At 39.4% G+C, this 25,361-nt stretch overlaps 6 protein-coding genes and 1 non-coding gene across 11 annotated transcripts; 4 read left to right on the forward strand and 3 right to left on the reverse strand.

The window, feature by feature from the left end:
* The first annotated feature begins 1,305 nt into the window (after nucleotides 1–1,305).
* Nucleotides 1,306–2,743, forward strand: LOC109181940 (uncharacterized protein At3g28850-like). The gene has a single exon (XM_019331920.1). It carries the CDS (start codon nucleotides 1,370–1,372, stop codon nucleotides 2,558–2,560), a length of 1,191 nt encoding a protein of 396 aa, XP_019187465.1. The 5' UTR covers nucleotides 1,306–1,369; the 3' UTR covers nucleotides 2,561–2,743.
* A 595-nt stretch (nucleotides 2,744–3,338) lies between these two features.
* Nucleotides 3,339–6,814, reverse strand: LOC109181938 (ABC transporter B family member 29, chloroplastic). Its single transcript, XM_019331917.1, has 10 exons — nucleotides 6,183–6,814; nucleotides 5,842–5,928; nucleotides 5,640–5,747; nucleotides 5,251–5,517; nucleotides 5,038–5,121; nucleotides 4,750–4,966; nucleotides 4,590–4,675; nucleotides 4,072–4,259; nucleotides 3,860–3,989; nucleotides 3,339–3,766 (listed from the first exon to the last, which is right to left on the reverse strand). Exons 1-10 carry the CDS (start codon nucleotides 6,750–6,752, stop codon nucleotides 3,635–3,637), a joined length of 1,869 nt encoding a protein of 622 aa, XP_019187462.1. The 5' UTR covers nucleotides 6,753–6,814; the 3' UTR covers nucleotides 3,339–3,634.
* A 190-nt stretch (nucleotides 6,815–7,004) lies between these two features.
* LOC109182174 (putative pentatricopeptide repeat-containing protein At3g11460) lies at nucleotides 7,005–9,082 on the forward strand. Its single transcript, XM_019332261.1, has one exon. It carries the CDS (start codon nucleotides 7,055–7,057, stop codon nucleotides 8,957–8,959), a length of 1,905 nt encoding a protein of 634 aa, XP_019187806.1. The 5' UTR covers nucleotides 7,005–7,054; the 3' UTR covers nucleotides 8,960–9,082.
* LOC109182175 lies at nucleotides 8,989–10,919 on the reverse strand. The gene is made up of 3 exons (XM_019332262.1): nucleotides 9,990–10,919; nucleotides 9,747–9,915; nucleotides 8,989–9,518 (listed from the first exon to the last, which is right to left on the reverse strand). The coding sequence occupies exons 1-3, from the start codon at nucleotides 10,791–10,793 to the stop codon at nucleotides 9,088–9,090; spliced, it is 1,404 nt and encodes a 467-aa protein (XP_019187807.1). The 5' UTR covers nucleotides 10,794–10,919; the 3' UTR covers nucleotides 8,989–9,087.
* Nucleotides 10,920–11,753: 834 nt separating this feature from the next.
* On the reverse strand, nucleotides 11,754–14,677 carry LOC109181059. Its single transcript, XM_019330816.1, has 4 exons — nucleotides 13,767–14,677; nucleotides 12,598–12,775; nucleotides 11,886–12,392; nucleotides 11,754–11,837 (listed from the first exon to the last, which is right to left on the reverse strand). The coding sequence occupies exons 1-3, from the start codon at nucleotides 14,556–14,558 to the stop codon at nucleotides 11,923–11,925; spliced, it is 1,440 nt and encodes a 479-aa protein (XP_019186361.1). The 5' UTR covers nucleotides 14,559–14,677; the 3' UTR covers nucleotides 11,754–11,837; nucleotides 11,886–11,922.
* A 4,080-nt stretch (nucleotides 14,678–18,757) lies between these two features.
* On the forward strand, nucleotides 18,758–18,839 carry TRNAS-GCU. Its single transcript has one exon. It is a non-coding gene; the product is annotated as a tRNA-Ser (tRNA).
* Nucleotides 18,840–18,940: 101 nt separating this feature from the next.
* On the forward strand, nucleotides 18,941–24,713 carry LOC109182339 (pentatricopeptide repeat-containing protein At4g21065-like). 5 transcript variants are annotated; one of them, XM_019332492.1, is made up of 3 exons: nucleotides 18,941–19,087; nucleotides 19,802–20,368; nucleotides 22,610–24,713. In XM_019332492.1, the coding sequence occupies exons 2-3, from the start codon at nucleotides 20,073–20,075 to the stop codon at nucleotides 24,519–24,521; spliced, it is 2,208 nt and encodes a 735-aa protein (XP_019188037.1). In that variant the 5' UTR covers nucleotides 18,941–19,087; nucleotides 19,802–20,072; the 3' UTR covers nucleotides 24,522–24,713. The 5 variants fall into 5 exon arrangements, with proteins under 5 accessions (XP_019188037.1, XP_019188040.1, XP_019188038.1 ...); XM_019332495.1 differs by having other exon boundaries at nucleotides 18,956–19,087; nucleotides 20,061–20,368; XM_019332493.1 differs by lacking the exon at nucleotides 18,941–19,087 and adding an exon at nucleotides 19,565–19,623.
* Nucleotides 24,714–25,361: the final 648 nt, after the last annotated feature.

A 25,361-nucleotide genomic window follows, 5' to 3' on the forward strand; every position in this document is an offset into this window, starting at 1 on the left:
ACTCTTGAGTCCTATGAGTTTCACAGGTGATATAAGCTTTTTTTTTTTTTTTTTTTTTTTTTCACACTCTTAACACTTCATCGCAAACTCTACCAAACTACTCTTGATTGAACTCTATAATATAAATGTATGAACACTCTAAATATAGTAGAATTTGATTTGTCAAGATCAGGTAATGAATTTACATACTTATTGCTTTACACGTATATGTTAACTGTTTCTCAAACTCCCTCCTTAAAAATTGAGCCATAATTCTCCGCAGTTACTACTATATGCACAATAGACTACTATCCTATATATCATCAAAAATTGATAGGACACAAATTTATATTATGCGTCACATCAACTTTTTATCCAAAAAAATTGCATCACTATACCACTCAAAAAAAAAAAATGTAGACCCTATCACATTTTTCATGGCTTAATCTCTATCTTGTTTGGATTTATATTGGATCACCAGCCAATTCCAATAAACCCAACATATGTGAATGGCTTTGACATTCGCAGCATAGGGAAAGAGACAAACAAAATAGAACAAGAAGTTAATGGGGAGAATGAGATTAAGAAGGAACAAATTAAACAACCTTAGCTTTTTAATGCGTGGAGTTTAATCGTACGTTTATATTCGTTGAGCATTATGTTGTTGTCCCGGCACTCTTGGAAGCTGTTGACTTTCACTTCTCGACAAGAAGAAGAAGACAACTCCCGTGCTAGCTAGACTGCATGAAAGAAAAAAGATTTTACACAATAACTAATTTTAGTATTGACAAGAGAGTAGTTGAAGGTTTATAAGGACCACCAAAATTGTTAATTTGAGCGGAAAAATTTGAATCGGGTAAGAATTGTGAGAGTATAGACTTGTGTAATTCTTCACCGTAAATCCACCTTAAATAAGGTACAGAACATGAAGACGAGTATATTCCAAGTTCATCGAACATATTGGATAATATGTCACTTCGTATCGAGATGTGATCACACATGATATCATTTATCTCTCATACACGAACATATTAGTACTTTTGAGTTGCAGTTCAAAAAAAAAAAAAAAAACTAACTATATGTGTGGTGATCATGTCACACTCACAATGTCAGCTACAAAAATAGGTCTCACTCCATACAAATGTAATTTTTTTAATTTATAGAAATATGAACAAAATTAATTGGCGATGATTTCAATTAGAGAAAAACACGAGGGCTTCTCGCGAAATTAGATAAAACATATTTCGAATTTTTCGACCGTTGCTTCCGTTTGCAGTCACGATAACCGTTGAAAACATTTTTAAAAAATGCTGACCGGATAAAAAGTACAAATAAAACCCAGAAACCAACATGAAACTCCACTAACCACATTCCCCTTTCCCCCACTCCGATGGGCTGCGTTTCGTCCAAACTATTCCCCAAAGATAAAGACTTTCCGTTCGCCGGAGACGGCGGTTGCGCCACCCACGTCGTTTCCCTCACGTCCAGCACCTACGGCGTCCTGAAGCTCGACAAAGATTCTCATCAGCAGCAAACGCCGCCGCAATGCATCAAGGAATGCGTGGTTGAAGTCAAGAAAGCGTCGCCGGCGCGCGAAAAGCCGCCGGAGGTGATCAACGCGTGGGAGCTAATGGAGGGTCTCGACGAAACAGAGATGCCCGCCGCCAAGAAAAGCCCGAAAGCTCGAAGCTTTCTCGATCACAGAAGAAGCCCTTTGAAGTTTCTGAACCAGTTAGCGTCTCCGGGGAAGCTGAGGAGATCTGGGGGGAAAGAGAACAAGCCCGGAAGAGCCATGGGGAGATCAGAATTCAGCCCGAAAACTGTTCCCAAAGCTTACAATTTGCAGGAGAGTCCATGGAGAGTGTCGCCAAGGTTGAGGAGCTTGAAGAAGGGAAGCCCAAAATTATCCCCAAATGAACTGAAATGCGACAGTATGAGAGCTGAATCCATGGCGGTTTGTACTCGGAGGAGCTTAAACCCTCTGTTTAACCCAGAAATAGGCGAGAAATTGTCGTCTGAAGAGGAAGAACAGATCAAGAAGATGATCTCATCCACTCCAGTTTCGCGAAAATCAAGAAAATCCCAGGAAGCCGCCGACACAATCCTAGAACAGTTCAACCAGAAATGCCCGCCGGCGGGGGAAAATTCCGTCGTGATTTACACGACAACCTTGAGGGGTATAAGGAAGACATTCGAGGACTGCAACACGGCCCGGTCCATACTCGAATCGCATCACGTTCGGACGTTCGAGCGTGATGTGTCGATGCATTCAGGTTTCAAGGAGGAATTGAGAGGACTAATGGGCACAATGGTGGTGAAAGTGCCCTTAGTTTTTGTGAAGGGTAGGATGATAGGTGGGGCTGATGAGGTGGTGAAGCTGGAGGAGGAGGGCAAATTGGGAATTTTGCTAAGCGGGATCCCCCAGGCGGGCGCCGGATGCGATGGCTGCGCCGGGGTTCGGTTTGTCTTGTGCCTGAACTGCAACGGGAGTTGTAAGGTGTTGGGCGAAGACCTGAAGAATACGGTCAAGTGCGGGGAGTGCAATGAGAATGGTTTGATTCAATGTCCCATTTGTTGTTAACTATGTAAATTTTAACAAACATTATTAATGTTTGTTCTTGCACCTTTGCATATTTATCCTTTTTCTTGAACTTATGGAGAAGGAAGAATTTAGTATTTGTGTGTTAAATCTGTGGTCCTTTTTGGATCAACTTTAGTTGCGTAATTGCAACAATAAGAAGACATTTTCTGGTTGTTCTTTTCAGTTTTTATCTTTTGGGGATTTTGAGGTTTCAGGACTGCTGCTGCAAGTGTGCTAGCATTGTTTCACTTTTTCATCCCAACTGTGTTGGGATATTCAAAAGGACTACTCCGTAGTATTCAATTCTTGAATTTGGGAACCAAGTCCAAATTTTCACCTTTACCTTTCAAAATTATAAAATATTATATTTTCATCGTTAACCAAGTTATAAACATAATCGTTCAACCATTGAGTTCGTGACTCTAACCAATAAAGGTCCATAAAGAAGTAAATCAATATAAGCTATTTATAGTTGACTGATTCAAACCGAAAAAGCCAATAGGTAATTTTTATAGGGAGCCAAATTTGAAATCTTTATGATTACCAAGTCAATTACTAGACCAACTTGAGTAAATGTGCTTCTATTATTGTCTATTGAGATAGTAAGTTATAGAGGGCAAAAATAGAAGAAAAAAATGAACTTGGAAGTTACAAAAGTACGCTCATAAAACCCTATTTCCAAATGGGATTGGACGGTTTTATGACGACTTCATAAACAATTAATAGCGGTGGATAATACTTATAAGAGTTGTCTATTCGCCTTCTTGGTTCGAACCGGTCAGCTATGAACAACTTTGACTGATTTACCTGTCATTTGTCGGCTAGGGTCACATAGTTCATGTAAAAAACCAAAAGAAAAAATAATAGGGGAGACATAATAATATGCCAGACATACATAGTTCTGTCTCTATACCAAATTTTCTGCTGTGCTTCTAAAATGGAGTAATAATATGTTTGTTTTTCTTCACAAATTCTATGCTATATTGCTATGAAGTGTGAACATCCCTGGAATTCCTGGAAATAATACTTACAGATGATACAAGAAACAAGACATCAGATCCCATCATATTAGAGTCAGCAGATTAAACCATGTTGTTGAGAATCTAACAGCGAGGAGCGAGGTATCTCCTGCAGACTCCGGTCGTCTAACAGGAAAACTCGTTGAGCCATTAGCACCGTCTCCAGGCGATGAGCAATGATCAGCACCTGCATGGAGCGGGGGAAGATCTAATTAACGAGAATGAAGCAGGCAAAAATGGTGAAAGAACGAAGTTTTCTGAGAAAAAAAAATGAGCTTACAGTGCGATTCTGCATCAGACGCTGTAGAGCTTGTCTCACCAGCAGCTCTGACCTGCTGTCTAATGCAGAAGTGGCTTCATCCAGAACCAGAATCGATGGATCCTGGTAAAGTGCTCTTGCAATGGCTATTCTGAGACGGGGAAATGCAGAAAAACGTTTCTTACTGCCTTATCTCACTCGAGATTACTGGTTTATAACATCGAATTGCATACCTTTGCTTCTGGCCTCCACTAAACACCGAGCCCCTAGGTCCAACGTTTGTTTCGTACCCATCGGGCAGGCTTCCAATGAACTCATCTGCATTAGCAGTTCTAGCTGCAAGTTCAACTCGGTCCATGTCAATACCAGCCATTCGATCCCTATATCCAATGTTCTCGGCTATGGTCCCCGAGAAGAGCGTCTGGAAATCACAAGAACACCAGATCAAGCACGTAGTCATAAGAGCAACATGATTTTGATATCAAGAAGCACAAAGGAACCAGATACAGACCGTTGTAAGTCAAGCACGCTTAACCACAGAGTTCTTTAGCTATCTGGTTGTCATATCCTACTTAAAACCAATTGGTGATAAATAGTTGGACATTAACCATTTAACCACATCCCTCTATGGTAAGCCACAACGCCACGTCTCGAATTGAGCAGGGGCTGAACTCGACTGACACCCAACATAGTATAATGGACAGGCTTAGTTTTGCTTAAAATTTAATGTTCAGAAGATCATGTCACTTACAATATCTTGAGAGACCAGACCGACATGTCTCCTCAAACTATCCAGCTGTATATTTCTAATATCGTAGCCATCTATCTGTATGGTACCTGTTAAACTTTCTTTAGATACAAAGAAGGAAAACTTTTCACGATATTTGCAGTTTTAATAACGGACACCAGACCTCGAAGAGGATCATAGAGGCGAAGGAGGAGTTTTACGATAGTTGTCTTTCCTCCTCCCGACGGTCCAACAAGGGCTACTGTCTGTCCAGCTTTAATTCGAAAATTCAAGCCTTCCAAAATAAGAGGTTTATTATCTCCATATCTAAAAGAGACATCGGAAAAACTTACTTCTCCAGCAACGCTGCCCAAGTTCACTGCATTTTGTTTATCATTCGCCTGGTAAAATGTCCGGTTATATTTTAGCAACCACGAGGCACTGTCTGCAATAAAAGACCGACGAAGATTACCTCGGACTCGAACCATGTAAGACTAAATAAGCGCTGGATAGCTGGTTCTCCTTGTTTTAATTCATTGTAGGCTTTCCCGACATCCTGCATGGTTCTTTAAATTCAGATAACTTAAGATTGGAGCAGTAATATTGAACCATAATAGCAACACGAATCAGTATCAGTAAAACTTCGAATCGACAAATAGTCAAGAGAAAAGCTTTACGGCTTTACCTGAATCGGCTGAATTAACAAAACCAATGATGTGACAAAAGAAACCATAGCGGAACAATCAAAAGATCCTCTTGAAATTATGAGCGAGCTAGCACAAAACGTAAATAAGATCCCAAAGTACACTGCTTGCACCAACTGCGGAATAAACGCTTTCATTCTTTTCTTCCCCAAACTCGCTGATAGATCATCTAAAGCAAGAGACTGAAACCTGGAAATTTCATAGCTTTCTGCATTATTCGCTTTCACAAACAGAATTGATGGAAGTACCTAGAGAAAGAACCGTTTTTCTATGTTAAACATAACCGGAGATTCAAGAAGTACAAATAATTATGCATATATAAGAACACCAGTACATCTACTAGATAACGAAAAAGAAGAAGAAAAAAAACCTCATTCAGGTAAGCAGATAATTGAGCTATTGTAAGATGTGCTTGATTGGATACATTTCGAAGCTTTTCACCGAGGTATCCAATGACAAGAGCCATCAGTGGAATAACCTTCAAAATACCAGAAATCTCATCTATTTGATGACCATCACAGTTTTAATACAAACGAGAAGGCAAAAACAGAATATAATTATGTCTTTCTCACCAATGCTGAGATTAATGTCAGACCAGGGCTGATGACCAGCATCTGAGTTGCCATTGCTATTAACTGTAAGGTGCAGGGTACAATTGTCTGCAAATAGTAAAGTAGAATTTCAAGAAAAGGGAAAGAAAGAAGTAGAGAGAGGTCAAAGTAAAATGCATAAACACATCTTCAAATAGCATGCTTACTACTGTAGATGATAGTAATATTTCAAAATAAGCTCTTATTTTAAGCTAATAGCTTATTTTGAAAACATACTCAACAGAACTTATAGCTTATTAGTAGCTTAAAATAAGTTATAAACTCCTAAATAATTTCTCGAATAAACAGGGTGCAGAATTCACATTCAAGAGAGAATAAACAGTGTCTGCAACATCAGAGGCCTCGGCAGTGATCCGATACGCAACATCTCCTGATGCTATCGCGCCCTCACCCTCAAAGAAACTCAATTCCCTCTGCAAAACCTTTCGGAACACGAAAACTCGAATCTTACACGCAGAGCTAAGGGCGGCCGTCCAGAGAAACGCCTGTTGGAGGTAATTAGAGATGAGTCTAACCGAAAACAGAGCCCCCAAGATGAAGCTCCGTTCTTTCAGCTTCACGGCGTCTGCTGGGCTCATCAAAGTTGAGAACTTTCCGACTGCCGGGACGAGTTTGGAGAGGCAGTAAACGGAGACGGAACTACAGAGCCAACCGTAGAGGATGGGTTGCCACTCTGACTGGAGGTAGGGTTTGAGGTGCGAAAGAGAAGAAATGGGAGACAAGAGTCCGCCGGAGGTGGCGCCGGCGGAGGAGCAATGGAATCTGAGGGGACGAGTGAATGATAGTTTAATTATTGGGCGGAGTGCGGTGGCTATTTGGTTGCGGAAGGAGTGGGGATAGGAGGAGTACGGCAGCTCCAGGCGCAGGGCCATTTTCCGGCGGGGGAAGTTAACTGTTTGAGATTAACTAAAACAAGAATCCAAAATAATAACAAGTAAACTATTCCACGGCCATACTATCAAACAATACATATTTAAAACACAAATATATTATTTATATATCAAAAATATGTTATTTTGTATAATATATATTCATTACATAAATAATGTAATTTTAATATATTAAAAAGGTAATTTTGTACCATATATATTCATACAAAGCTGGTTGTTAGATAAAAAGCGAAACTATAAATAGCCAACACTTATTTACTCTCGATTTATAATGCTACGAACCTATGACCAGACAACTCCACAGCAAGACCAGATTTTTATCGAATTTTCAGATCAACAGAATCGCCGGTGAACCCGCCGGCGGATGGAACGCCCAGCTGCGGGAGCTTTCCAAGCAAGGTCAATTCGAAGAAGGCCTGGGGGTTTACCGGCAAATGCTCCGCTCCGGTGCCACCCCAAACGCCTTCACTTTCCCGTTTGTCCTCAAGTCTTCCGCCGCGCTTTCCCTTACTGTCGCCGGCGAACTACTCCATTGCCACGTGGTTAAGTCTGGGTGCGAACCCGAGCCGTTTGTTCAGACGGCGTTGATTTCTATGTACTGCAAATGCGGGCTAGTGGAAAATGCTTACAAAGTGTTCGACCAAAGTCCTCAGTCTAGAAAGCTCACAGTTTGTTACAATGCTTTGATAGCTGGGTATGTTAAGAACTCTGATTTCAGGAAAGGGTGTTTATTGTTTCGTGAAATGAGGTCAATGGGAGTGGGTTTCAGTGCAGTTACCATGTTGGGGCTGGTTCCGGGCTGCACTGCTCCCATGCTTTTGGGTGTTGGTATGTCATTGCATAGTATGAACATTAAATGTGGTTTGGACACTGATTTGGCTGTTTTAAACTGTTTATTGACAATGTATGTGAAGTGTGGGTCGATTGAACTTGCGAGGAAGTTGTTTGATCACATCCCTGAAAAAGGTTTGATCACTTGGAATGCAATGATCACTGGATGTGCCCAAAATGGGCTTGCTGCACTAGTCTTGGAGCTTTACTGCATGATGGAATTGTCAGGAATCTGTCCAGATGCAATGACCTTTGTTGCAGTTTTGTCAGCCTGTGCTAATCTTGGTGCTCAAAGAACTGGTTTTGAGGTGGAACAGAAAATCGAGTCTTGCGGGTTAAGGTTCAACACGTTTTTGAAGAATGCTTTAATCAATATGTATGCGAGATTTGGTAAATTGGCGAGAGCTCGGGCTATATTTGATGAGATGCCGGAGAAAAACCTGGTGTCATGGACTGCCATAATTGGTGGATATGGAATGCATGGGCTAGGAGAGACTGCCACAGAACTCTTTGATGAGATGATAAACGGTGGTGTTAAACCTGATGGAACAGTCTTCGTTAGCGTCTTGTCTGCTTGTAGTCATGCCGGATTGACTGATAAGGGCTTAACTTATCTTGTTATGATGGAAAAAGATTTTGGATTAAAGCCAGGTTCAGAGCATTATTCCTGCATTGTTGATCTTTTAGGCCGGGCAGGTCGCCTGCAGGAAGCATTCGAGCTTATTGCTGATATGAAAGTTGAACCTGATGGAGCTGTATGGGGCGCGCTATTGGGAGCGTGTAAGATCCACAAAAATGTCGAGCTAGCTGAGCTCGCGTTTAACAAGGTTGTTGAGCTTGAACCCATGAATACAGGCTATTACATACTGTTATCTAACATCTACACTGAGGCAAAGAATTCAGAAGGCATACAAAGGGTGAGAGTGATGATGAGAGATAGAAAGCTTAAAAAGGATCCAGGCTATAGCTATGTTGAACTCAAAGGGAAGATTCACCTCTTTGTTGCTGCAGATAGAAGCCACCCTCAACTGAAAGCGATACTCGGTATGTTAGAGAGACTAGAAGAGTCATTAAACGTGCTTGCAGGACCAGAGAAGATGGAGGAAGAAATCATAAATCAAGAACATAGAAGTAGCGCGAGGCTGCATAGCGAAAGGCTGGCAATTGCATTTGCCCTCTTGAACACTAACATGGGAGCTGACATCCTGGTTATAAAGAACCTGAGGATATGTGCAGATTGCCATTTCTTTTTAAGGCAGGTAACTAGAGTTTTGGAGGATCGTTTGTTTGTCGTGAGAGATGCAACTCGGTTTCACCATTTCAGAAATGGAGCCTGTTCCTGCAATGATTATTGGTGATACTGAAAATGCATATGCACTCTTGAAAATACATTGCAACTAAAATTCGCCCTTTTATTTATCTGTTGTCCAAAACTCAAATAAAAGTTTTGAGTTCAACTTGATTACAGAGCTGTTAATCTATCTACTCACTTTGCCTCCACAAGAATCCTCTTCATGCCATCAATCAGCTCCAGCATAAGCTTCCTCGAGTACAATGGTGATGGATAAACGCAAGTGCAGTCTAATTCCCCACCTCTAATTGTGTTGAATATCGCGATATTAGGGCCTACGCCATGGGCTGAAGCGCAAACAACATAGTCTTCCACCCCAGATCCATGATCATCTACCAGGGTGTCCTCAGAGACACAGATTAAAGAAGTCCTCAGGGAAGATGAAGGTGTTAATCCAGGATTCTCTATAGCCTTGCTCATAAGGAAGTTGAGATCAGCAAGGTCTGTGAAATGTTTGTTGTTGTTCTTAGCATTTGCAAAGGCTGTGTAGGCTCTCCCTGCCAGCTCCCACAGCTCTTCTCCTCCTCTGATGTCATGTGTGTTCAAGATCCCAGAATTATAGAACCCTAAACATCATTCAACACAACATTAAAACGCAACCCGGGGGAGCAAACTATTGGCATTCTTAGTTTCTTAGTTTGAGCCCCGGTCAGGTAACTTAGACTGGTTTACCTCTCATTTGCCAACTAGGGTCAGAATACGAGGTTTACGACCCAAAATGCAACATGGGATTGGAGAACTGAAGGATATGCTCTGTCTTAACTAAAAGTGAGGAAGAAGTTAAGTTAACTAACCGGCCCGGTTGCTGCTGATGACTGGATCAAGAATGGAACGGCAGTTGATTAGAGTCACCACTGCATACTTTTCCTGCTGATAATCAGGAAGGCCCTTTGAAGAATATGCAGAAATCATGGCAGCAGCAGACAACAATCCTGACAGTTTTATTCCTCTTGTTTTGCAGCCCTGCAGAAACCGATGATGATTCATGCACATATGTTCTTGATCATATCATTAAATCAACAAAGAACCAGTCTTACGTTGAGAATTCGATGGGTGTCTTCTCTGTTCATCTGAAGTCTGACAAGATTTGATGCTCTGGGAGATTCAGTATCCTCGAAGCTCAGATTCGACAGCCTTAAAGAATTCATAGAATATCCAAACATGTCGATTCCACGTGCCCAGAATGGCTTACGAATCTTCTCTTCAGGAATGCAGTCCTCCATTGCCGGAGCAATCTTAGTTTCGCACTCTAATTCCCTCTGTATTATCCCTTCTTCCCCAAGCAACGTCATCAGCTCCATACATAATGTCCACGCCGTCGCAAGGTCACACGCCGACGTGTGAAGCCGTAGGGCCACGGCCAACTTGTCGCCGGCGACGCCGGGTAAGGTGTAAACGCTGGCGAAGAAAACGTCGCTGTCAACGTGGGATTCCGGGTCGGGGCTCTGCCAAGCGTTGCGGTTCATTTCGTGCTCGAGGATGAGGTGGAAGTCGGAGACTGAGGAGTCGCCGCCGTCCGGGGAATTTGCCAGTTCGCGGAGAATCTCCGCCGTCGACGCACGATCAAACGACTGGATTTTCAGGGGAGGAGTGGCGGGAGTGACGTAGGAGTAGAATCCCGTGGCCGGATCATGGCGGAGTTGGCAGCTGAGGATGGGATGTGCGGTTTGGAGTTTCCCGACGGCGTCGCTAACAACTGAAAAATCCGGCGGTTTTGAGAAGAGCAGCGCCGAAACAGTTATCCCTGTGCCGCCAGGCACCGCCTTGCACCAGGTCTGCTCGGTGCCACCCAACTGGCGGCTCAGCCGCGAGTTGGCGGTGGTTGCCTGCTCCGCCGCCATGAAATTTCCGAGTGATGGGTTTAGAGTTTGGGGATCGGAGACAAATAATTGAAGTGTTTGCGGTAGAAGTAAAGATACTTATTGAATCAGGACCACTAGAATTCGTTTGAGTACACGTTAGTAGATTGATCAAGTTCAATGTTGTCTTGCTCTACTATCTAACATTTTGCCCCAAGACTCCAAGAGTCCACCAACTCTTTTTTTTTTTTAATAGTAATACTGACTCTGTTACAATATAGTATCTGTTTCTCAACCTACTGAAGCACAAATAATGAATACCGTCTTTAGAGTTGTCCATCTTTATGTTCTTGTTTGCAATTTAAGTGGTTGTGTTGGGCTACGTCGACTGTTCCAATTGATTTTGTTCCAATTGTAAAATCAATCGAGACAATTTTCGCAATCGAGCTTCATAAAACACAAATAAAGTTGTGGGATATGATCAAAAGTAACAATAAGTCTTTTGATATCAATTTTATATTTGTGGTTAGTAAAGTTTTGCAAGGAGAGAACTATAAGGATTTACATTTGCACATGATTCATGCCATTAGAGGATTTATAGACTGATTAGTGTTTTGTCAAGTATGAACACTAGGAGACTCATAGTTGTGTTGATTGGCTGTCGATAAATATTTACACATCTCAAATAAGCTTCCAAATTCATAAGATCAATCCACCGTAAGAGTTACACCCATTTCATTATTCATTTTTTTAAATAATTTATACTCAATATATAGGGGATAGTTGGAACATCTTTGTCCTTTAAGCTAATATATATACACAATTGTACACTACGTACTTAACTTGCTTTCATGAGGTTGGACTATTTAGTCATTATTTTATTATATGTATGTGTGTGTTTTTATTTAAACTTGTTGCACGTGATTTACTTGCAGAAACTTTTGCTAATTGCGCTCATCAATTTAACCATCATGATAAAAAAAATAATAATAAATAAAATTGTTCACCAACAAAATGACTACTCTGGGATAAGCTTAAAAACTCAACCATGAAAAAGTCGAGATTATTACCATGCATCTAAACAACCCGTGTACTGGATGGGTCATTACTCTAACTTACCATATTAATTACTTAGTTGGATCAACTAATGACCTTTACTTAAGAAATCTCATTAATTAAGATCATCAATGAATTTGGTGGCATCAATAAGAATCCTCTTCATCTCATCAACCAGCTCGTGCATTTGTTCCCTGGAATGCAAAGGTGACGGATAAACACATGCACAGTCCAGTTTTCCGTCAATCACGGTGTCAAAGATGGCGATCGACGGTCCCACGCCGTGAACCGAGGAACACCCCACGTAGTCTTCCACGCCCAGCTCCCGTTGGATGTCGGCGCTGATGTCGTAAACCACCGGCTCCTCGAACACCGTGATAACGGCGCTTCTCAACGACGACGACGCCGTCAGACCAGGGTTGTCGATGGCCTTGCACATCAGGAAGTTTAGGTCCGCCATGTCCGAGAAATGTTTGTTGGTTTTCTTGGAATTCTCGAAGGCACTGTAACTTCTCTTTGCCATGTCCCACAGCCTTTCTCCACCCTTCACGGTGTGCATGTTCAGAATTGCAGAGTGATAGAATCCTGCATTAAGTCGATCAGTTATGGACAATCTAGACTGATTTATCTTAGTGAGATTCGAACACATGACCTTTAGCCTGGCTTTGATATCCAAATTGAAGCATGTGCTCTATCTCAACTAAAAGTCTAAGCTGATAGTTGGATTGCACGTTAATGGCTATATGCTTAACAGATTGATGGATATATGAAAGTGGAGCAACTAACTAACCATAATGGTGAGAAGAAAGAGGGGGATCAAGAATTGAACGGCAATCAGTGAGTGTCACAACTCCATATTTCTTCTTCTGCTGCTGATGATGATCCCACTGGGATCTTGAAGAATGTGCTGCCATTAATCCTGCTGCTGTTAAAACTCCACATAACTTGATCCCAGCAGATTTGCAACCCTATCCAAAAAGAATATATCAATTTGCATAGAACTAAGCTTGTATATCCCCATTTCACATGATGAAACTAATGTGTCGATCATTCGGGAGGAGGCTCTCCCGGCCCACATATCTTGATATTTGAAATCTTAAAATTTAGTATTCTATACGTTAACGGTGTGTGTCATGCATGTGAAATTGTGTTGAGATGGTGACTTATATATGTTTAGAGATGATGGACCAATATATAGATGAAAGAATTAAAGAGGGGTCAACTGTCACATCATAGTGATTCTTTGGACTGAAAATGTTTGAAAAAGTATAAAACAGATATTACATGGTAAAAAATTATGAGTATTTCAAAAAAAAAAAAAAAAATTAAAGAGGGAGGTTTGCAATTGTATTGTTATACCATGGATCAGGGTTCATATTGTATTGTGAATCCTGATACAAAAATTTTGTACCTACCGTCATGTAAACAAGTAACTTGATAATTGCTAACACATAATAGATAACTACAGGTACAGAAACTATCAACTGCACTGCAGGTACAGAATGTGTCAACTATAAATACAGAATCTGACTTGATAATTGCTGACACATAATATGATAGCTACATGTACAGAAATTATAAACTACATGTACAGAATATGTCAACTATAGATACACAATTTGAAGGTTATTTTTGGACCATGATCTACACTGCAAGGTAAATCCTGATTCATGATATAATTTGCTAAATGTTTGGGTTTGGGTCGGGATAACCAAGCTAAGTTGGTCAAGTTTTTTATTTTGTAATCACAAAGTTAGAAGTTTAATTAACTCATAGCGGGAGCTAGCAATTTATATGTTGATTTTTTTCTTTATGGTTTTTTGTCGGTTAGGGTTATAGAATATAATTTACCTAATGATACTGTAGCTCCGACTTATATATAGTTATAATTAGTTATCGGTTTTCCTAGTCACTTGAAAATTTTAAAAAAGAATTAAAGAGGGGAAGAATTATAGTTACTGCGAGGATTCTTGAAGTGTGATGGAGGTTCAACTGCAGCTTAACCACAAGAGAATGCCTAGGCCCTTTTACGTCATTGAACTTCAAATTAGTGAGACGGAAAGAGTTGACCGAATACCCCAGCATGTCTATGCCATGAGCCCAAAGCCTCTTCTTTGACTTCTCACTGGGGACAACATTTTCTATTCCGAAACTACCCTCCCCTTCGTTCTTTATTCCCTTCAGTGTCCCCTCCCTCATCAACTCCATCAACTCCCCCAGCAGCGACACCACCGTGGTCCGGTCGCACACCGCCGTGTGGAACCGCAGCGCCATCACGTGTCCCCCTTCCTCCGGCAAGGCGTAAAGGCTCGCGAAGAGCACGTCGGCGCCGGAAGGCGGGAAGGAAGCGGGGTTTCGCCAGGCGGCGTTGTTGCTCAGCTCGTGCTCGAGGATTATATGGAATGGAGAGGGAGAAACGACGTCGTCGTCGGAATCCGTCCGGGACCGGAGGATCTGCAGAGTTGACGGCGCGTCGAACGGCGTGATTTGGATGTCTGGGGTGGCGGATATGGCGAAGGAGAAGGCCTTGGTTGCGGCGTTGTAGCGCAGCTTGGAGCGGAGGATAGGGTGGGCATTTAGGATCTTGTGGAGGGCATTTCGGAGAAGACAAGTGTCCGCGGCTTTCGGCGACACCAGAAACGCCAGCACTGTGATGCCTGTGCCGCCGGACACGGCTCTGCACCAGCCGTGTTCGGTGCCTCCGACAACCCTCTCCTTGTTATTCTCATCGGCGCCTTTTCTAACAGACATTATTGTCGTCGTCTTGTTACACAGTATTATTGTTTATTGGAGTTAATAAGGATTCGGAAAGGTGGCCGGTGTTGAAACAGTATAAATGGCAGCCTTCTTGGTTTGCTATTTATAAAATATTCTGCAAGGTGGACCGATGTTAATTGTTAACAATATTACACATTTAAGAATTAAGAACATCCGCCGCATGGGTAGCTCAACTGGTCAGGTGAAACTTTGGAAGAATGACCAGGTCGCGGCAGTGTGGGAGCAACCTCTCAAAGTGAGAGGGGCTCATTGTGCGCAGTGAGCACGGATTTAGCCTCTGTGGTTCAGTTGAGCGACCATAATTTACATCCTCTCAAATGCCCGGAATGTGGGGCCGAGGGCCCTTAAGGTTAAGTTCAACCTTTGGAAGAAGAATTAAGACCATCCCCTCATAAATTAGTTAAGAGTAGTCATACCAAGAGGAAAGATATGGGAGTTCAAATCTCGCAATGGTGACCTTTCAAAAGACTAGTTTTGGAATGAATTAATTTCACTTTTCTTCAAACTAGTTTTGAGGTCTTATTACTTTTTGGTGCACAACTTTAAATTTATTCAATTTAGTGTTTAACTTTATTATTTTTTATTAGTTGTGGTCCTTCATTTCCATCCAAATTGAAGGTGAAATATTGCCGAGTTTTATATTTTAGGGGCAAAATCGTCATCCCAATGAAAGATCTTCAATATCTAAAAAAAAAATCATATTAAGAGAAATAGATGCACTTGTCAATCGTCGACGCTATAAATTTCATAAATATGTGTCTAATTTATGCCCGTCTTCTCCATTATTCTCATCGATCAAACACCTATAAATATGATTTTATAGTGATTTTGTTTACATATTGAAGATGTTTCATTAGGATGACGGTTTTACCCCTAAAAATATAAAATCCGATCCAGCAATAGTTCATTGTCAATTTGGCCGAAATAACCAAAACTGATAAAAATAACAAAGTTAGACATTAAAAATAAAAAATTTTAAAGTTGTGCACCAAAAGTGATAAAACCTCCAAAGTCGTGGGACCAAAAGTGAAATTAATTTTTTGGAATTGAAAAAACTAATTTTAATATTGATTCTTTAATTTGTAATTTTGGAATTCGTTAGTGTCCCTCAAATTATAGAATATTTAGTTAATTAGTAAAATGAATATCAATTAATTATGTAAAAAAATGTTGCCAACAAAATAAATGACAACTTTTATTTGATAAAAGAGTGATAACTGACAAGCAAGATTATAATTGTTTATATGTTGTATTATGTAAAAAATTTTAAAGTATCGATTGACTTGGATGCAAATTGTTACATTTTTTTTTTTTTGAATGCGGATGCAAATTGTTACATAAATTATCATTAAAAATTATTATCGATAATACATAATATAATTATATATGGTATATATATAATGATATCATTTTCCCAATATATATAATGATATCATATATATATGACCGGTACTGATGTTGATTGACATTGTAAATTTGTTATGTAATTTTAGCCTTTATGACATAAATTTTCTAACTCCACCCCCGAGCCAATTGTCCCACTCCTTAAAAAGTATTTATAATTTTTTTTGGGTGTTAATTAAATCATGAGGTGGTCTGGATCTTTTTCTGTCTGTTTAACAGTTCAGGTCCACCCAACTAATTTTCATTCGCTATCGGAGTACATGGAAGCTGATCCAAAAAGAATCATCGCTTGAAAGTGATTATAATTTAATAATATGATTAATTACTGTATCCGACGGTGAATACGCGGGTTAGACCAAAAGAAGAAAATATGTTAGGCAGAATACATCCATCTGCATTAATATCATGGTAGAAATTTGTTCTTATCATGGTAGAAATTTGTTTGAGAAATGGTTAAATACGATAACTACCACTGAATAGTACAATGATGATTCATCTGATCTGACACCATGTGGAAGTGTGAAACTACATTGGTTCACAACAAATAGGCTCCAACGACTATATATTTCCTAATGTGGCTATAAATTAATGACTATATGTTGCGCCTAATTAAGAAGTTGGATAAACTCTGAAGAGAAGTAGGTGATACTAGCCGGAGCAATTAAATTATTATTTGCCCAAGGAGTGGAGAAGTAAATTGAGCATGATTTTCGTACTATAAAGTTACAAATTTAATTTTTGATAACACTCTTTTAGTTGAACATGTTCTATCATTAGATAATAACTGAGTATTTCTTTCATCAAGAAAAAAAAAATCATTTGAGTGATTGTATAATATATAATAATATAACCTGGAAGGTGTGGTTGAGTGGAAGGGACTCATCCATCCTTAACCAAAGATCAAGGGTGGGTTCGATCCTTGACTTTGACAGATACATCAGGTATATAATTACATCAATGTCTCTATCCTGGGTACAAAAGGCAAAATCCCTCACACCCACACATGAGCTGGCCAGTCCACTATGGATAAGCAACCCTTTAGTTGGGAGGATCAGTGCATGCCCAGCCCAATAGGGAGTGTGGAGGAGTGACTCAGTGACCCTCTAGCTTGGAGGACGTACTCATGACTGGTGCCCATAAGAAAATTAAACATCCCTACAAGAGGGTAAAACTCTCACACTATAGTGATCTTTCACCCAATAAGTCAATAACGTAACCAATTCAACTGATGGTATTTTGAGTGAATTTATTACTGATATACATTAGTTGTGTACATATATGTGCATTTCATATTACCATACCGAAGTTCATGTGACCATTGATGGGTTGCTTCCCTATTTATGTAAAGAAATAAATGTTGATTTGGTAGAAAGCAATATTTGATTAGCTGGGGCTCGTTGGCTGGTTTTAATTTGTGTGTTGAGAATAGCCAAACAGTACTAGGTAATTGATCGAACTGTAAACATAGTTGCCTACCTTATTCTTCCTGTTGCCAAATCTCATGCCCCATTTTGTATTCCTTGTCCCATCCACTTCAGGAAATTATATTGTGCGATTCAGATCAGTTCATCTTAAAAGATAAGTTTTGATATAAGTACAATTTTTTTGGTATATTATAATAAACTCATTTTTAGTATATTACTATGTGTTTATTATTTGTATAATAGCTAAGTTCGTTATATTTTGATGTACATAATGTACAGAATTTATGTTCATAATACACATATACATCAACACGATATAATAAAGACACAAAAATACTTAACATAATACATGAAATTCTTATTCATAATGTATAGAATTTATGTTCATAATGCACAGAATCTATGTTCATTATATTATATTTATGTGTATTATAAACATGAATTCTGTGTATTATAAACAAGAATTCTGTACATTATGGACTTTGGTCCACGATATAAGAATTGGGTAGTTACTCATCCACTCCTCATTAACCTTTAACACCATGGCATGCATTTAATTTGCACCACTACCTCAACCACTAGACTTTGCCCCTTTTCTCAATTCGTACTCACCCCACCCCCCCACAACAAAAAAAAAAAGTTTTTTTTTTTCTTTTTTCTTTCAATCCATAACTCACAAACTTTGTTCATTACTCCATTTCACACCCTAACCTTTTAAACCCAACCTATACCCAAAGTCTTGCATGTCCCTTTAGGCTCGACATGCCATGCGCCATTCTTTGACTTCTTAGGCTAAATTTGCACCCCAAATTGGCTCATGATTAGGTCTAACTTGCACCCTTCCTTGATTTCTTTGGCCCAACTTACATCCATTTTTGTCTTTAACCTATACTCCCTAGCTCCTAATCTCTACCATATATCTCCATCATTGGACTCCAATTACTTTAATTTTGAGACTCAAAGCTCAATTTCTTCATCAATTAATTTTATATTGCATTTAAACCCTTGCTCAAGTTTAATCAATTTTATTAAGTCAAATAAAGATTCAACCAGCCTGAAGATGTGACTATCAGTTAATTACTTGATTTAAAAATTATTCTAAAAAATATACATCAATGTCCACCTTGCCACATAAGGCAAATGTTTATTAACAAAAACTAAATCGTTATACATTATGATAATTATAAATTTATAATCAAACTATTTTAAATTATAATATCATTTTTAATTTTTTTTTTTTAATAACGAATCAAATTTAAGCATTTTGTATTAAAATATTAAAAATAATTGGAAGATGATGAAACTTTATATTTATTAATTTTTAATCGAGACTGTTGTGTGAGCGTCGCTTTGGCCGAGTGGTTAAGGCGTGTGCCTGCTAAGTACATGGGGTTTCCCCGCGAGAGTTCGAATCTCTCAGGCGACGATTTAATTAGAGTAATTTTTCATTTTTAAAATACAGCATCAAAACCACGTCGTTTTGATGAGGCTATATATATTTTTTAATTTTTATTTTGTTTTTTTCCAGCCTTCTCTGTTCTAAACCTCCGACTCCCCTCCCAGCTCCGGCGCTGTGCAGACCGGTAGGGCGCAGCAGCCTACAAGCCCTTATCTCCGACATAGGCCCTCCGTTTTCCGATCTCCGGCAGCCAGCAAGCCCTCTACTTCATTTAGGTATTTGAAAAACGAAATGTGATTTGATTTCATTGAAGTTCCCTTATTGTTTGATGCTTTGGTTGATATCTTGAACATCTTTAAATGAGAAATTCCCTTGTTAGTCTACACAAAGTGCCAGAGAAGCTTAATATTCAGGACCTCTTTATGCTTATGATTTTGTTTACTTATATTAGCACAGCTAAGTGACTAACCTAAATGTGTTTGAAAAAAAAATAATCCCACTTACAGGAATAAAAGTTTGAAATCTATTTACAAGAAAACAAATTGCAGCTTAATTAGTACAGTAAGTACTGATTTGGTGGCAACAGGTTAAATTTGAATTGTGAAGTGCAGCTTTAATTTCTCCACTGGTAGTAGGTTAGCAGGTTTGTTTAGCATTATTGTGGATTGGAAGCAGACAGTAGTTCTGGGTTGCAGAGCTCAAGTTTTGTTCTGTTTTTAAAGCTTAACTTTGATTTAGTTATCTCTGATGAGGACTTAGGACAAAGAGACTCAGTTTTTGGATATTTTTCTTTGGACAAACAAAAATAAAGGTAACAGAAATTCTTGTAATAGAGTGATAAACACTGTGTAATTGTCAACTATCCTGGATTCTAGATTAGAAAATTTGCTTAACTTGTTGGTGAAAGTAATAAGCATCTGTTATTAAATGTTTTTGCCAGTGTTAAAACCACCAATAAGATTGTAAATAACTCTAGTCTCTTGTTGCAGGTGTATGTGATGTAAGATGAGGCAAAAAGAGTATTTTTATTCAACCAAAATACAAAATCATTCCCATTTGTGGAGCTTTTTGTTAGAAAATTTATTAGAGGCCCAAAATGGCCGAAACTATGACATTCATGTTCACTGCCATTCTACAGCTCTACTCCTCGTCCTAATGTTTCCCTCTAAAAGCTTAAACCCCTCTCCTCTTCCCATTTCTGCAATTAATATAACACCAAAAGAACTAAATTTTTAATCATCCTCATAGAGTTTCATACAAATGCTAACAAGTTCAAGAATGAAAATGCTTATGAATGCAACAGCGCCCAAGTTCAAATTTCAGGAACCCATTTTCAGACCTCTTCTAAGCCCTAACCGTGTTCAAACTGTAAAACCATGGATCACTATTTCTTCATATGGGTATTTAGCAATGTTGAATTGCAATCGAGTTCGGAGCTTGAAAACCCAGTCAGTGCAGATGGTTTCTGGAGAGTTTCCTACAATTCTGGGAACTATGTTTGCTGGAAAAGCCACCACTGTTCTTAAGAGGATACAGTCTGATAGAAGCAAAAGCAGGTTAGGAAAGCTCCGACCTTAATGCTTCATTTTGTAATTCTTTGTCTATATTTCTGTCACCTAATTTACTTATCTTTGTCGTTAATTCGAGTTTTATATTTGTCCATTGCTTAGTTGGAGTTTTATATTTGATTGGAATTAGGCCAAGTGGCTAACTCGTGGAGAAAAAAAAAATCTAGTAATAATGCTCTAGGAAGACACTCATGTTGAATGTTGGGCTTGAATTTTATATGAGGTTAATTTTGTATAATTGTTAATATTTTCTATAAAAAAAGATGCGAGGTTCTTAATTTTGTTATACTTTTAATTTATTTATGGTTTTCTAGTAGAGGTGCTCAGGTGCTAAGGTAATGACATAGGGATAAAAACATGAGCCAATGCATTATGTGGCCGAAAAAATCAACTTAAGCCGAATCTTGTGAGTACTGTAATTAAAGTTTGAGACTTTAGACAAAAATGGAGAGTGTTTACGGTTTCATTTCACTAACCAAAACCACAAAGTGTCAATGCTGTTTTTTACAAATTCTTTTCTGTCCTTGCTGATTTCTCTGGATTAATTAATGTAGATACCCTTGGAATAGTAGAGAAATAAATGTACAATTGGATAGTTTTGTTTGTTCAATTAGACAACTACATAAAGTGATTGTTGATTATATTCATAGTTTTCAGGCCAATGCCCTAAAGAATTTGTTCTGTTTGGATGAAACAATAAAAGATCTCTGTTTCTCTGGAAGAGTGATGGAAGCAGTTGGGATATTGTGCCGCACTGGGGTACAAGTGGAATCTGAAACTTATTCCCTCCTCTTGCAGGAATGTATTTTCAGGAAAGCATATAAGAAAGGGAGAAGAATTCATTGGCAAATGATTGTTGTTGGTTTTTTTCCAAATGAATATCTGACAATTAAGCTCTTAATCCTATATGCAAAATCAGGCGATTTGGATACTGCACATATTATTTTTGATAGATTAAAATACAAATGTCTAGTCTCGTGGAATGCAATGGTTGCAGGATATGTGCAGAAGGGGATGGAAGAAGTGGGCTTAAGTCTTTTTTACAACTTAAAACAAAGTGGCTTGAATCCAGACCAATACACTTTTTCATCAGTCTTTAGGGCCTGTGCCTCTTTAGCTATTTTGGAACAGGGCAGGCAGGCACATGCTATGATGATAAAATGCCAAATTAGCAGAAATATTGTAGTTAATAGTGCCCTTATGGACATGTATTTCAAATGCAGTAGTCCCTATGATGGGTATCTTGTGTTTGAGAACTCCTTGGAAAGGAATGTTATAACATGGACTGCTTTGATTTCTGGTTTTGGGCAGCATGGTAGAGTAGTGGAGGTCTTGGAATTTTTCAATAGAATGATTAGTGAAGGTTTTAGACCCAACACTGTTACATTTCTTGCAGTTCTTTCTGCATGTAGCCATGGAGGCTTTGTGGATAAAGGTAAAGAGTATTTTTCTTCAATGTCAAGAGATTATGGGCTTCAACCAAGCGGAAAACACTATGCAGCTATTGTTGATCTTTTAGGACGTGCAGGAAGATTAGAAGAGGCTTATGAATTTGTTAAAAACTCTCCCTGTAAGGAGCATTCTGTTTTATGGGGTGCTTTGCTTGGGGCTTGCAAGGTTCATGGAAATATGGACATGGTGAAAATTGCTGCAAGAAATTATTTTGAGTTGGAACCAGACAATGCTGGTAAATATGTTGTCTTGTCTAATGCTTATGCTTCTTTTGGTATGTGGAACAATGTTGCAGAGATCAGGAGAGTGATGAAGGAGTCGGGGGTTAAAAAGGATCCTGGATATAGCATGATTGAGGTTCAAAGACAAGCCCACTTCTTCTCTATGGGCCATAATACGCATACACAAACAGATTTCATATATGAAGTGGTTAGGGATTTGACTTGCATTCTGAGAGACACTGGAGATGTACTAGAACTGAGCAGTTAAGGGAAAGCATATTGCAAAAGTTGTCAGAGTTCCCAGTCTCAACTTAAAACCATATTCCTTCTATGTTCTTGATTCACTATGCAACCTCACGCTATTTCTATGTTCTTGATTCATGATTTCTTCCTCAATCTTTCCTTTTGTACAAAGAGGTGTTGACCAGATTTTTGTAAATTTGTAGTATTTTAATCAGAATAATACGTTAGTCTGGTTGTTTCAAGTTTCAATTTTTGCACTTTCCTGTGCATAACAAGAGCAGTGACGCATCCTGATTTTTTTATTCCATCTCAGGACTCTGAGCAAAATCTCTATGTTCAAATCCAAAACCCGAAGGCTTCTTCACTCCATTGATGCACAACATGGTTTGTTCTTAGCATCCCCATTTACATCTATTGCTGCTGAGACTACAACAAAGCACCATGTGTATGAGCAGATAGCCCATCTCCCACAAACATCAACCCCACAGTTCCCGCACTTCGTGGATCCAAGGTTTTACCTCTCTTCACTTGTGAACTGTAAAAGTGTTTCTGAAATCAAACGGGTTCATGCCCAAATAGCAGTCAATGGTCTTCTTGATAACCTTCTTGTTGCTAACAAGCTTCTTTATACGTACACCACACATAAGGTTATTTCTGATGCTTATGCTTTGTTTGGTGGATTGAGTGAAAGAGATCCTGTTTCTTGGAGTGTTATGGTTGGTGGGTTTGCTAAAGTTGATGACTTTATCAGTTGTTTTAGGACTTTTAAGGACTATCTGAGATCCGGGGACCAGCCTGATAGTTATACTTTGCCTTTTGTCATAAGGGCTTGTAGGGATAGAATGAACCTTCAAATGGGTAAATTGATTCATAATGTGGTTTGTAAATACGGGTTGCAATCAGATCCTTTTGTGGCTGCAGCTCTTGCGGATATGTATGCAAGATGTAAGGTTATCGGTGATGCCAAGCAAGTCTTTCACAGAATGCCCAACAGGGATGTTGTGACTTGGACAGTCATGATTGGAGCGTTTACTGACTGTGGGGATCCATACGAGGCTCTGGTTCTCTTTGATCAGATGAGAGAGGAAGGGGTTTTTCCTGATAAAGTTGCCATGGTAAACGTTGTAAACGCGTGTGCAAAATTAGGGGCAATGCAGAAAGCAAGGCTTATCCATGAATATATTCTGAGAAACAATTTCACACTGAATGTGATACTGGGAACAGCCATGATTGATATGTACGCTAAGTGTGGAAACCTTGATTCTGCAAGGGAGATATTTGATTGTATGAGAGTAAAGAATGTTATAACTTGGAGCGCAATGATTGGGGCTTATGGTTATAATGGACAGGGCAAGAAAGCTCTCGACTTGTTCGCTCTAATGCTGCAGAATAGGATACAACCTAACAGGATCACATTCGTGTCACTCTTGTATGCTTGCAGTCACTCCAGGCTGGTCGAAGATGCACAAAAGCTCTTCCGATCGATGGAGGGAGAGTATGGCGTAACGCCAGATGTGAAGCATTATACTTGTATGGTCGATGTCTTAGGCCGAGCGGGAAGATTTGAAGAAGCACAGAGTTTGATTCAGAACATGACGGTTGAAAAGGATGAAGGTCTCTGGGGAGCATTGCTGGGAGCCTGCAGGATTCATGGCAGAGTAGAACTTGCAGAAATGGCAGCAGATTCACTCCTCGAATTGCAGCCTCAGAATCCCGGGCACTATATACTGCTCGCCAACATTTACGCCAAAGCTGGAAGATGGCAAGACGTCGCCAAGATCCGGGAGCTAATGACACATCAGAGCCTGAAGAAAACGCCCGGCTGGACATGGATCGAAGTGGACAACAACATCCATCGCTTCAGCGTTGCAGATCACACCCACCCTTCCTCGAAGGAGATTTATCAGAAGCTGAGTCATCTGCGCGGGGAACTCGAGCTTGCTGGATACGTTCCCGATACAGATTTCGTGCTGCACGACGTTGATGAGGAACTCAAGCTGGAAAGCATATACGCTCACAGCGAGAAGCTTGCCATTGCATTCGGCCTCATCGCCACACCAGAGGGAACCTCCATTAGTGTCATCAAGAACCTCAGAGTCTGCGGCGACTGTCACACGTTTATTAAATTCGTGTCTCTGGTTACGAGCAGGACGATTGTTGTGCGCGATGCAAATCGGTTCCACCATTTCGGATCTGGTGCTTGTTCTTGTGGAGATTATTGGTGAGTTATACTGCATTCAGTACTTTCATAATGTGAATCTCCATACCCAGTTTTTGCTGGTTCACTGCAGAGTGACAGAATGTACTTGTGTCAATTTCCTCAGATATTACTATTCTTGAAACATGAAAATGAGATGGTTCCAAGTTCCAACAGAGAATGTATACAATTAACAATAATAAAATATAGGAAAATTTCACTTTTTTGTCTACGATAATTGTAGGATTTGTCCTTACTTTCTATTGGTCGTGCTTACTTCTCGAGTTCTCGTCCATAAGCTATAACTAACGTTGCAAGTTTCGTCATTTTTCAAACAAAATATTAAGAACGAAATTTACAATGCCAGTTATAGCTTAGAGATGATAACTGATAAGTGAGCACGACCTATTAGAAAAAAAATGAAACTTGTAACATTAGTTATATCGAGATGAAAAGTGAGCACAATCAACAAGTAGAAACGAACCTTACAATTACTTTATACCTTAGGAACGAAATTTTTCCTAAAATATAACATTTAAAATTGCATCACCATACCCTGGGCTGCAATAAGAGTTGATCGTTCGGTCATATTACAGGCACCAGAACCTATAAACGTTAGGCCCATGGCCTATCTAACGATTTACCTCATCCAGTAAAGGTTTAGACATTATAGTTGTAATTCTTAAAATTTACAAGATTGACCCAAAATTCATATGATATTATTTTTACATCTTTGTATAATAAGTTAGTTGATAAGGAAATAGTCGAGAACTAAACGATGAAACCAAGATTCTGTCTGTTTGACTTGTCATCTCATCGCCAAACTCATACAACCCGCCATTGTTGAAAATGAAATATGTGAGGCTGC

This window comes from Ipomoea nil, unplaced genomic scaffold, assembly GCF_001879475.1.
Source record: "Ipomoea nil cultivar Tokyo-kokei standard unplaced genomic scaffold, Asagao_1.1 scaffold1043, whole genome shotgun sequence".
NCBI lineage: Eukaryota > Viridiplantae > Streptophyta > Magnoliopsida > Solanales > Convolvulaceae > Ipomoea > Ipomoea nil.

Bases quoted from the DNA above. Each gene is read 5' to 3' on its own strand.
- LOC109182175 (XM_019332262.1), bottom strand. From the start codon at position 10,793: ATGGCGGCGGAGCAGGCAACCACCGCCAACTCGCGGCTGAGCCGCCAG. The intron at 9,916-9,989 runs GTAAGACTGGTT...CGGTTTCTGCAG, and splicing joins ACACCCATCGAATTCTCAAC to GGCTGCAAAACAAGAGGAAT. The intron at 9,519-9,746 runs GTTAGTTAACTT...AATGATGTTTAG, and splicing joins CATCAGCAGCAACCGGGCCG to GGTTCTATAATTCTGGGATC.
- LOC109181940 (XM_019331920.1), top strand. From the start codon at position 1,370: ATGGGCTGCGTTTCGTCCAAACTATTCCCCAAAGATAAAGACTTTCCG.
- LOC109182174 (XM_019332261.1), top strand. From the start codon at position 7,055: ATGACCAGACAACTCCACAGCAAGACCAGATTTTTATCGAATTTTCAG.
- LOC109181938 (XM_019331917.1), bottom strand. From the start codon at position 6,752: ATGGCCCTGCGCCTGGAGCTGCCGTACTCCTCCTATCCCCACTCCTTC. The intron at 5,748-5,841 runs GTGAGAAAGACA...GGTATTTTGAAG, and splicing joins TGACATTAATCTCAGCATTG to GTTATTCCACTGATGGCTCT. The intron at 4,676-4,749 runs GTCTGGTGTCCG...AAAGTTTAACAG, and splicing joins CCTCTATGATCCTCTTCGAG to GTACCATACAGATAGATGGC.
- LOC109182339 (XM_019332492.1), top strand. From the start codon at position 20,073: ATGCTAACAAGTTCAAGAATGAAAATGCTTATGAATGCAACAGCGCCC. The intron at 20,369-22,609 runs GTTAGGAAAGCT...ATTCCATCTCAG, and splicing joins TCTGATAGAAGCAAAAGCAG to GACTCTGAGCAAAATCTCTA.
- LOC109181059 (XM_019330816.1), bottom strand. From the start codon at position 14,558: ATGTCTGTTAGAAAAGGCGCCGATGAGAATAACAAGGAGAGGGTTGTC. The intron at 12,776-13,766 runs GTAACTATAATT...CTTTTTGGATAG, and splicing joins ACACTTCAAGAATCCTCGCA to GGTTGCAAATCTGCTGGGAT. The intron at 12,393-12,597 runs GTTAGTTAGTTG...GACTTAATGCAG, and splicing joins TCTTTCTTCTCACCATTATG to GATTCTATCACTCTGCAATT.